Source organism: Trichomonascus vanleenenianus (genome assembly GCF_965637985.1).
Source record: "Trichomonascus vanleenenianus strain CLIB 3782 genome assembly, contig: TRVA0_016S, whole genome shotgun sequence".
In the NCBI taxonomy this organism is placed as follows: domain Eukaryota; kingdom Fungi; phylum Ascomycota; class Dipodascomycetes; order Dipodascales; family Trichomonascaceae; genus Blastobotrys; species Blastobotrys vanleenenianus.
The window spans coordinates 194,752-206,002 of NW_027481871.1; the positions used below are offsets into that span (position 1 = coordinate 194,752).

General features: G+C 49.9%; 5 protein-coding genes across 5 annotated transcripts; 2 read left to right on the forward strand and 3 right to left on the reverse strand.

Moving 5' to 3' along the window:
- Window positions 1-268: 268 nt before the first annotated feature.
- On the reverse strand, window positions 269-2,476 carry BFA1 (Bfa1p; the record flags this gene model as incomplete). Its single annotated transcript, XM_076684531.1, has 1 exon — window positions 269-2,476. One exon carries the CDS (start codon window positions 2,474-2,476, stop codon window positions 269-271), a length of 2,208 nt encoding a protein of 735 aa, XP_076541275.1.
- A 534-nt stretch (window positions 2,477-3,010) lies between these two features.
- On the forward strand, window positions 3,011-3,550 carry NOP6 (RNA-binding protein; the record flags this gene model as incomplete). The annotated part of the gene is made up of 1 exon (XM_076684532.1): window positions 3,011-3,550. The coding sequence occupies one exon, from the start codon at window positions 3,011-3,013 to the stop codon at window positions 3,548-3,550; it is 540 nt and encodes a 179-aa protein (XP_076541276.1).
- A 249-nt stretch (window positions 3,551-3,799) lies between these two features.
- TRVA0_016S01882 (uncharacterized protein) lies at window positions 3,800-4,256 on the reverse strand (the record flags this gene model as incomplete). Its single annotated transcript, XM_076684533.1, has 3 exons — window positions 3,800-3,933; window positions 4,052-4,125; window positions 4,225-4,256. The coding sequence occupies 3 exons, from the start codon at window positions 4,254-4,256 to the stop codon at window positions 3,800-3,802; spliced, it is 240 nt and encodes a 79-aa protein (XP_076541277.1).
- Window positions 4,257-6,547: 2,291 nt separating this feature from the next.
- On the reverse strand, window positions 6,548-7,389 carry CDC42 (Ras-related protein Rac1-like; the record flags this gene model as incomplete). The annotated part of the gene is made up of 3 exons (XM_076684534.1): window positions 6,548-7,019; window positions 7,073-7,144; window positions 7,355-7,389. The coding sequence occupies 3 exons, from the start codon at window positions 7,387-7,389 to the stop codon at window positions 6,548-6,550; spliced, it is 579 nt and encodes a 192-aa protein (XP_076541278.1).
- A 1,842-nt stretch (window positions 7,390-9,231) lies between these two features.
- Window positions 9,232-11,199, forward strand: RGD1 (RHO GTPase-activating protein Rgd1p; the record flags this gene model as incomplete). Its single annotated transcript, XM_076684535.1, has 1 exon — window positions 9,232-11,199. One exon carries the CDS (start codon window positions 9,232-9,234, stop codon window positions 11,197-11,199), a length of 1,968 nt encoding a protein of 655 aa, XP_076541279.1.
- Between the last annotated feature and the right edge of the window lie 52 nt (window positions 11,200-11,251).

The following is an 11,251-nucleotide window of genomic DNA, read 5'->3' on the forward strand; positions in this document are numbered from 1 at the left end:
CTAGGTATCTGGAAGTATTGCAGGGGCACCAGTCCAATATCTTGTTACTCACTCATAAAGTTTCAATACTCACCAGTTACTCCGCGAAGCGGAGCTACGGGGGTCTGGGGGCTGGCCCCCAGGTTCAATTGAAGCAGCGGAGTGTTTATGGGGGGACCAGTCCCCCCAAACCCCCCTGGGGGCTCCGCTACGCGGAGGAATCGTAAACATTCGTAGTCTAAATTGCCATAAATCATTACCCACATAACTCCAAAGTTCAATAACCCATTCATTTCATAACCATTGCTCGGATTTCGTTAAGATATTCGCGGTCAAACGTCTCGTCCGGAGAAAACCACCCTTTGACCTTGCGCTGCCACCGCTCGTCCTCGTGCTGCAATTTCTTCACCATGTCAGGCGTAATGTCAAACTCCTTTCCAACTGTGAAATCCCCCTGCGAACCCAACGACATTGCAAAGTGATGGCGGTACACCCGAGCATCCTGATGCGGTATTGATATGGACGCACCGCGACCACTGCCACTGATAGCCCGCTGCTGTATCTGCCGCGACCCACTCGCGGTGCGGTGACTGCTCACACTAACGTCTAAATCCTCCACCCCTTCAAACGGATCAGGGTTAGTACCATCTTCCTTGGTGTTGATCCAGCACATGCGCGTCGGGTCAAACACCATATCCCCGACCACCTGGACTCCCTTATTGGAGATAAATGCAATGAGACCAGGTGTTTTAGGGTTGACGGTGTCAAACTTCTTTAGTTCAATGTCGTTGCCCTCCCATATGAGCTTGCGCGGATTGAAATGCATGTCGCCATTGTACCCTTTGCAGTGAATTGGCGCCGACGGCCGGCCCAGCTGCTGAATCAGCCCCGGGCCACGATTGTGCCTGCGCCTCTTGCGCTTCTTGTACCCGTCAGCAAGGTCTCCTACTGAGCTTCTATCCGAGCGCATTCGTCTAATGGGCTTCTCTTGGTACGTTTCTAACGGCCTGCGCGCCACAGTCCCGTACCCCTTGGACCGCGGCGTCACGGTGAACGTCTTTTCTGACGTAATGTCGGTGGGTAATTCATCAAATAGGTCCAGTTCTGTGCCGTCGCCAAACACTTTGCCCTTCTTGGGCCGCGCATAGCGCGGCTTGGACTCACGGGACGGCTTGCGGACCACAATGGGGGACCTCAGCGCCCCACGAGTCCCACGAGCCGCACTACTGTCCTCCTGCTCCATCTGGGACAGCGACTGGATAGTACGTAGGTTGAGTCGGTACTGATCGTTGACGCCGCTCTTGCGCCGCAGGAAAGCCCCGCTCGACGAGCTGACCCGCGGCTTGATGGCTCTTTCCGGCATCTGCGACGAGTCCGGCCGCAAACTCGGCATAGACTTCTTCTGCTGCAGCCTTCGTGGTGGCAGCGGCTGCTGCTTCTTGCGCGCTTCGGCTTGGGCTGTGGGTGTGGCGAGCGACTTCTGGCGCGGATATTTGACCACTACATTGCGATGGTGTGGCATGGCGGCGACAAAGTCCTCCTCGACGTCAATACCATCGAAAAAGTCGAGATCGAACTCATCTTCGTTGGCCTGGAACACTTCTGGGTTCGAATTGACCGAATTGCCGGACCCGTTGCTCTTAATTGTGTTAATTGTGTCGTACTTCTTGCCCTGGAGCAGCAGCTCCTCTTCGTGCTCGGCTGTTTGCAAAGCGTCGTGCTTTTTGCGCTCGAGTACCGTCTTGAAGTCGATCACCGTATCGGGCAGTTCAACCCCATCCAGGAAGTCCTCACCGTCCATTTCGCTCTCGTCGAATGTCGTGCTATTGGTTCCGCTAGAGAAAATGGAGGAGCTGGCTGAGGCTTCAGACATGCGCGAGCTGGCCCGAGTATCCTCCCACAGGAAGTCTTCGTCGCCAATGGGCCGCGTCGTCAGCTGGACCTTCTTAAGCCTTCCCGCCAAGTCATCCGGGTTGGATTCCAAGTCGAACCCGTCCTCCATGTCCTCTTCGTCCTCGAAGCGAGTCGTCTTAATGACACTTTTCCGGCGCATTGGCACCGATCGCGGGCTCATAGCAGGCTGGACTGATCCGCGTCGCGTGTTTACGGGAATTGAGAGCTTCCTCGCGCTATAATCCGCCTTGAGCGTGCCATTGACGCTCACGTCACCCATGCGGAACGGAGTCATGTCCGGCCGCGAATTGCGTCTCAGAGTCACATCCCCGTCGGAGTACTTGAATGGCGAACTTTTGAGCTTGGTCGTCAGATTGCGGTCGCCGAATGAAAAGTCCCCCTCGTTGGCGCCTTCCTGGAACTGGGCCAGAAGCCTTGCACTGCTCCCTTGGCTCGGCACGCGTAGGGTGCCTCCTCCACCGCTAGGGGGGCCGCGTGAAAAGTTGGAGCTCACAGAAGACTGCATGCTCACGACTTCCTGTGGATTAAACTCCCCGTCGAAGTCGTCGTCCCAGTTCTCGACCTGGGATACCCTCCTGCTCATGGTTGCCCTAAATTTAGGAGGTTGGTTTGGTTCGAGTGTGTGTTTACCTGATTCCCAACCTTCTCCCCATCACCAACCCATCACCAGCCGCATCGACGTGCATACTCCTCTGCTATAGGTCTCTTATAGGGTCTCTTATAGGGGGCCAATGGAGAGTTGGTTTGAGCAGTTATTAGTTATAGGTCAGCTAAACGGAGTGTATTTATGGTACATGCCATTGATATTTGCTGAGATGAAGATTGCAATGGTGAGTGGTATTTTGTGTTGGTTACAGCCGTGTAAGGCTGTAACTAACTGATGAAGTGCGGTCACGATACAGGGAAGAGGTGAAATACAAGACTTTGTGTCAGGCTCTGTAATTGAAATGGTCATACATCTGTTTAAATAGTAAATAATACTAAATAAATGGAATTCGGTATTTTATTATTATACTATATCCAGCATTTATGCGTATGTCTTTTGCTATCAAAGACAGTGTACATGGTATCTTATCGGGAGTGAAATTTTCACATCAATTTTTTCAAGACACTAACCATGCCTAAGCTATCCAAGAAGCAGCGAAAAACTGCCGAGTTCCGACAGAAGAAAAAGTCTGGCGAGGAAATAGTAAAGAAAAAGAAGGAGGAGCCTGTGAAGGAACAGGTTGAGGCGAAAAAGGGCAAGTCCAAGAGATACATTTTGTTTGTGGGAAATCTGCCGTACGATGCTACTGAGGAGGATCTGAAGGAGCACTTTGCGGCTGCCGAGCCAAACCTTGTCCGGCCGCGAAAGGATAAGGGATTTGCATTTATTGAATTTGAGGGCAATGAGGCTGTCCGGCGGATGAACGTTGCACTGAGGCTTCACCACTCCACTTTTAAGTATAGAAAGATCAATGTCGAGCTGACCGCCGGCGGAGGAGGGAACACTGAGCGAAGACGGCAGAAGGTGCGGCAGCGAAATGAAAAGTTCAGGGAGGAGCTGAATGAGAAGCTCAAGGAGGAGCGAAAGGCTGCGGAGAAAAAAGGTAACGACAAGAACGCCGGTAATGACGACGACGGTGTCCACCCATCTAGAAGGAAGCATCTTTCCTAATGTAAATTAGTACGCTAAATTTATTTATTACACTAATTGTTTATTCTCAAATTCGTTCATTTGAGTAGTTGGTGATTATTTGGTAATGGGATGAAGAAGCCATGCTGTCGTCTTACGCAGCACTACTGTCATTCAGGATGATAATTATTACCACCAGGATATTACCTGCGTATTACGGTACATGAAAAGTTTATTTGGCGATAATAATTTTATTATTGTTTCAATATTATCGGTGCTACAGTAACGGTGTTACCAATACAGTTCCAACATCATCATGGTGAAAGTCGAACACGCATTTATACTCGAGTCTGAGACCCTTCGTAGTGTATTGTACAGCGTTCTCGCGCAGGAGCTCTTAATCTGTTGGGGTGACGTAGGAAGTCCTGAAAGTACAATTGTTAGTCTCCTGAAGACAGATAGTCTAGAGTGCGAACAGGTACTCAGAAATATCCAAGTAAAAGGTACACAATAACTCATAGAGAAAAATGGAAATGTCCATACCAAAAATTAATAAGAATAACAGACACACTTGAAAACGTAGATATGTGTTGCTGATCATTAAATTAGGTTTCATGCTGTAAGCCATCATCTGCGTTAACTTCATATTGCAATTGCCTTGGTACAACAGTTCCCATTACCGCAATTGAAGGGATAATATTCTTGATGCCACGTACTAAAGGAAGTAGTTCCACCTCGCCTTTTCCATCTCTCAAAGCCGGAAGTTCAAAACCTATCCATGGTAGCGCTCTGTACCGATATTTGACGCTTGTAGCTGTCAACCTGCTCATGTTTATTCGGCCTCATTGGGGCCCCGTTCTCATGTTGACAGACCGGTTGTGCGTCAAATATAGCGAGTGGGGGGGTTTATCCGAGGCAGCAACAATGCGCTTTATATCAGAAAATACATCCATCCCCGTTCCAAAGGTCATATGCGCGTTTAAACATAAAAAGTGCAACTACATTGTGATGGAAAGGATCAAAGGAGAAATAATTGCAATGGATTGGATTAAAAGAAGCGAAGAGTCGAAAGCGAAGCTCCTTTCACAGCTGAAAAATATGATACAAGAGATGCGACAGCTACAGCCCCCAGAAGGAATAGGGATTGCTTCTGTTGATGGTGGACCTCTTTACGACTGCCGCTTACCGGGCCCATGGTTTGGACCCTTTCACTCTGTACAAGAGTTCCATCGACATTTACGAAGAGGCATGGAAAATAGCTCTAAACTTCCTATAGAGGTCCAGGAACTAATCAAACAGCAAGAGGGAGAATGGCCGATAGTATTCAGTCACGGTGACCTTAGTTGCCTCAATATTCTGGTTCGCGGAGATGAAATTGTTGGGATTGTTGACTGGGAAACTGCTGGCTGGTATCCATCGTACTAGGAATACACCACGGCTTATCAGGGCAATCCGCATACTGCTTTTTGGATGAATGAGATTGACAGGTTTCTTCAACCAATGCCAGAAGAGCTCGCCATGGAACGCACTCGTGAGAAATATTTTGCAGAAATTTAATAGCTATTTCAGGTTAGCGCACTAAGTAATGATTTCCTTCCGTTTAATCAAGTCGTAAGTTGGAGCCTTAGTAATGTCGAAGTTGCCCCGACTGTCGAAGCGATGTTGATCTATTTTCATTTGGCAATATGCCATTGCCGCATCACGTATTTGTTCCCACTCAGGGACACTTGTATCCATGACTTTGCCATTTGTCCTAAGTCTTGATAAAGCTTCCTTGATCCATGCGACGCAATTCCACCCAGGTTGAGCCTCTCTGATTGGCGTTTTACGCAGAATTTCTGCTAAACCTTGCCAATTTTTTATCTTTCCTACCATGACTCGGATAAGCAGCATGCTGGTGATTGGACCCAGAGAACATTCACGTTCTTGGAGAAACCACTCAGATCCTCCTTCTAGGTTCGGTTTGTTAATTGCATCGAAGCGGATGCCCTTTCTGTGCGTTTTTACCCTTTTTGGTCCTACAATCAAAGCCCAGTGATAACTAAATAGAATATAGGGTCAGTCTCGCTAAATATGTCATCGCAAAAAGTCCTTCTAGACTTACGTATCCTCCTTCCCTGGCATTGTGGGAGGTTTACCACGCGCATAGAGTGCAACAAATAGACGACGCTTATTCATGGGCATCTTTGTCGTGATTCTGGTAGTGTGAACTTGAACAATCAACCAAAGAAACTGAAGTTCTGCCGTGTCCTGTACCACATTTGGTCCTATAGAGGCAACTCAATATGAGTTCGAAAGTACTGGATTTCTTAGCTCTTTATGGCATCGCAGTGTGTTTGGCAATCAAATTGGACCATAGTCTAATTTTCATTTCCACTTACGCATTGGTATCACAAGACTAACTTTAAACATGCGACCGGCAACGCCCACATATTAGACTATGATAGCAACTGCTGAATCTAAGTACTGGTCCAATAGAGAAAATAAAAGAATGTTAATAAGGCTAGCCATAAATATGAAGTAATTCAGAGTGCTTAAGGTGAGGTGTCGTTTGGAAACACGCTGTGATAGTTTTGCCCAATGCCTTCTCTACGAAAGCTCAGAAGGTCTTTTCCAGAAGAAACGCAACACAGTTAACCAGCCGATTCTCCTTGCCTCGAGAACATGGCCCAATTCCTCAAAGATGGCCGTTATCCAATGGGGAGTCTGGCCTGCTACCAAATATTATCAATCCCATACAATTGAAGGGCGTGAATCTTTTATGAGACCTGTATCTCTGACTCTCCGGGGTACCCAATCCCCTTATATGCGGCAAAGCTGCGGGACCTAATTGATTAATGATCTACCGGTACAAAGATCTACATTGATGAGTTCTCAACATCGCTTTCCTGTCAATTGGGTCCTACAGTTGTATCAAATTTGTGCCGTGTAAATTCAGCAATAGGTCGTATGTATGTGTATATATTATTCCTACAATCATTAAAAGGCTACTCGTAACAGCACGCTCATAACGTTCATTAAAAGTTCGGTGGTGGGTCATTAAAGTATAATACAGCTCTTCTTCTTCTTTTTGGGAGCTGAGGGCGATAATACCGCATGGATAGCTTCGTCAAATACGGTCTTAAGGCCCTTTTGCGTGAGCGCCGAGCACTCGAGGTACTTGACAGCCTTGATCTCCTTGGCCATCTGGAGGCCCTGCTGGTAACTAATAGGCTGCTGCCTTCGCTCGCGCAGCTTTTCTAACGTCTCTCGGTCCTCTCGCAAGTCCAGCTTGGTGCCCACCAGTATTATCGGCGTGTTTGGCGCGTGGTGTGTGATCTCCGGGTACCACTTGGTCTTTACGTTTTCAAACGAGGCCGGCGACACGAGCGAGAAGCAAATGAGGAACACGCCCGTCTGGGGGTACGAGAGAGGCCGCAGTCGGTCATAGTCTTCCTGGCCGGCGGTATCCCACAGGCCCAGGTTAATTGGCTTCGAGTCTACCATGACATTGGCAGAGTAGTTGTCAAACCTGTACATTATTAGCCATTCGCTTCCGTCTTCAAATTCATTCAATTTCCTTACACTGTGGGAATGTACTCCCCTGGAAATGCATTTGTCGTGTATGAAATGAGCATGCACGTTTTGCCGACAGCACTACGTCGTTAGTTAGGACCTCTCTATCGATATCAGGGGGGTCTGAAAAAATGACGCCAAACTACTCGTTCAACCCCAGCCAAAAAAGCCCAAGTAGCTTGAATATTACCAAGTAAGTAGCCCCCAAGTACTCAAAATAATCACTAAGTACCAGAGCAGCAGCGAAATATCAAACATCCCCTTCACGTCGTGGTTTCATGACACACTTACCCGTCGCCAGTGACAACACACTTTATACTCTGCATAGTCTACTACGGGCGAAATTTTTGCACTCGCTACGAATCTCTACTAGCACCAAAAGTCAATCGGATGCACTGCCTCACACGAAGCGTACAATGTCGTGGAGAAATTGGAGGTTGAAAAATAGCGTAAGGAAGGAAAAAAGAGTGGTGGATGCAAATTAAATGAATCAATTAATGCTACCAAATGAGGCAGCCCGGCCCCACTGGCATTATGTGCCAAATGGCCCGCCCGCAGGGAGAGGCGAAAATTGCCTGGAACCCGACCACATCCTGCCCGGTTTGGGAACCTAATTTGCGCCTCCCTCCTCCCCCGGCATGGCCCGTCTTCTATCCGTTCTCGGGGCCTTTGGTGGCTTTTTTTTCCCCTCTCGCTCGTTCCATGTTCTGCGACGGCCGGTCCCAAGGGGGGAAAAAACTCCCGCGGGTGGGATGCCCGACCGCTCTGGCTGTACCATGCTTCACCATACTGGGGGATGGTACAATCGAGGTGCAAACGGCCTTGCATCCAACTTGCATGGTGGTAAACCACCGCAGAGGTGCTGCTACTATTGGTACGTTATATATGGTAGTTGGGTGGGTGTGTGTTGCCAAGATGCTGGTACTTAGATATCGTATGGCCCACAGTATGGCGAGTCTATTAGTTTATCGGTTTAGTATGAGATACGGTTCCGACTAGTAGAGTAACAGTGAAGGTTAGTAGATCTCACCTTCATGTATGGTTCCTGCCGACTTTTCTCTACGTAATGCAGATACAATGTATGTCTGTTTTGTTGTACTTCGTTTTCAAATGTACTCCTTACCGAGGAGTGCTGATCTTCACCCCACCACCCTCGTTACCATCGATTTTCTCATCCCTTAACTCCTGATTACATCTGCTTCCTCGTGTAGCTTTCTTATCTCAATTCATGCACTCAGCTGCAGTAACATACGGCACTGCTGTAGTATTTAGGAGATAACAGGGGGGTTTGGGGGCAGAGCCCCCAACTACGGGAGCTCGAGGGCTGGCCCTCGATCAATTGCTCAAACTACGTAATAACGGTATTTTGTAGTATATAATTCACGTTTACCTTACTCTCTTATACCGACTAATTATATGTGGTGACTTGGAGAGCCGCGTAACGCGTGCCGAGTGTCTTGAAACATGAGCCGCACCACAATTCGTCCACCAACCATTTATTACACCATTTACATAGAACATTTCGTTGAGCATATGTGTATGTGATGAATTATAAAGTTGAGCCTGTGTGTTATTGATTGTAACTGGTATATCGTAGCTATGTAGATGCTATTTGCCATTGAGTAGTGTATTAAGCGTGGGTGGGTTTCACCGAACCAAGCTTGTAGATGCCGTTCTCTGTTTCATCAATGCAGGTGTTCATAATTGCTGACATTTGTTAATAAGTTACACAGACGTAGGATCCGCAACTCTACTATTGTATACTCCCTGGATATAACTAGCAACCATGTTCCTGCATATATATATTCTCACAAACTCTCCGCGAAGCGGAGCCCCCAGGGGGGTTTGGGGGGACTGGTCCCCCCATGAACACTGCTTCAATTAAACCTGGGGGCCAGCCCCCAGACCCCCGTAGCTCCGCTTCGCGGAGGAAAACTCAATTGACCAGAATTCCTCCTCGTAGCGGAGCACCAGGGACGGGGTTTACTACCCCTGGCACACTGGCCATAGCGGTGGTAAGGGCCAGGGGGGGGCGTAAACGGGAGAACGTCGCGTATTCATGAGACCACTTGAGCCAACGTTTCATCCCAACCATCCACCGCAACCCACCCAGGACAAGCGATTCTCGACGAGAAGAGCATATAGGGAACCTGAATTGAAATTGAAGAATGGCGTCGCCAAACCCGGGGCTCCCGGCCACGCAGGCCCCGCCCGTGAGCGAGAGCCTGGCGAACGAGACGGAGAACCTGTCGCTTGAAGAGCGGCCCGCCGAGCCTGAGCCACCCAAGATGGCCGCGTCGACATACCTGCTGGAGGACCCCCGGCTCAAGGAGATCATGCTGTCTGACGTGGGCGTCACAGCACTGCTGGCGCGACTTAAGCAGAGCATTGTGTCGGCTCGCGAATTTGCGACGTTTGTGCGCAAGAAGGCCCAGCTGGAGTCCGAGAACCAAGCGGCTATCCGCAAGCTGTCACGTGCGACACGCCAGGAGATCAAGAAGCCCGAGGGCCGACAGGGCACCTTTGTCAAGCAGTTTGATGAGATTGTGCGGTGTAACGAGCGCGTAGCAGACGTGGGTAACACGTACGTTGCGGCACTCCACAAGATGCACGACGAGCTGTCGGAATTGGCACGGACCGTTGAGAAGTCGCGAAAGTCGACCAAGGAGGCTGCATTGCGGCATGAAAAGAACCTGACCGATGCTGAGCAGGCGGCTGAAAAGGCCAAATCGAAGTACGACTCGCTGGCGGAGGACTTTGAGCGGCTGCGGATGGGCGACCCTACACGCAACAAGCTGGGATTCAAGCAGTCGCGAACACCCCAGCACGAAGAAGAGTCGCATAAGAAGGTCATGGCTGCTGAAGCGGAGTATAAACAGCGCGTAGAGGCTGCCCAGCGGCTGCGGGCTGAGCTGGAGAACAAATTGAGGCCCCAGAACGTCAAGGAGCTTAAGGAATTGACGATGGAGATCGATTCGGGCATGTCGCTGCAACTACAGAAGTACGCGAACCTCAATGAGACGCTGGCGCTTAATACTGGCTTTATTATCTCGCCGCTCCAGCCGACCGGGTCGAACGCCAGTGCGCTTCCGATGCGTGAAATGGCCGCCAAAGTCGACAATGAGCTCGATTTCTACAATTATGTGCTTCAGATCCCCAAAACGAAGAAGCTCAATCGGCCGGTTTTGACGTACAGACAGCATCCGTCGCTGGCCAGAGCTTACCCTACCTCTGCTTCGACTATAACTTCTTCTATATCTTCGATCTCTCCAGCCATCAAACAGACTTCCAGCCCGCTCCCCTCCTCCTCGCTACCTTCATCTTCGCCTACTTCTGGACACCAGAAACAGCCTTCTATGGCTACCGGGCCCCCCATAGTTCCTCCTGTTAGCGTCGGAGCGCCTCCCATAGTTCCTCCTCCTACTTCTGCTGCTACTGTAGGTCCCCCTACGGTATCACCGACCATGTCCCCTCCTAATGCCGGAATCCCCGACCAGGCTTATCCGCCCGGAACCACATCCTCAGCCCACCATCTGCCGGTCTACGGTACTCCTCTTGAGGAGCTGCTCGACTACGAGGAGTCTACGGTCCCCCGCGTAGTGTACCAGTGCGTCCAGGCCGTGGATAGCTTTGGGCTGGAGGTCGAGGGTATCTACCGCCACTCGGGCAATGCTGGCCAGATTGCCGAGATTAAGCGCCTTTTCAACGCCGACTCGGCGTCCGTCGACCTGATCAACCCGAGTGCCCACCTCAACGACATACACGCCGTGGCGTCGGCACTGAAACAGTACTTCAGAGAGCTGCCCGACTCGCTGCTGACCGAGGAGTTCTACCAGGAGTTTGTCGACGCGGCCAAGATTGACAACGACGTCCAGCGCCGCGACGCCATCCACGCCACCGTCAACAAGCTGCCCGACCCGAACTACACCACGCTGCGGTACCTGGTGTTCCACCTCTACCGAGTGCAGTCCCGAGAAGTTACTAACAGAATGTCCATTGAAAACCTCAGCCTCGTCTGGGGTCCCACCCTCATGTCCTCTGCAAAACACACCAGTGTCAGCGAAATCACCATCCAGAACAAGGTCGTCGCTACCATCATCTACAATGCATACATAATCTTCGACGCCGACGAATAGACCCTTTTTGTACTCCTAATATTATTCCTCTACCAGTATAACTGGGGGGACC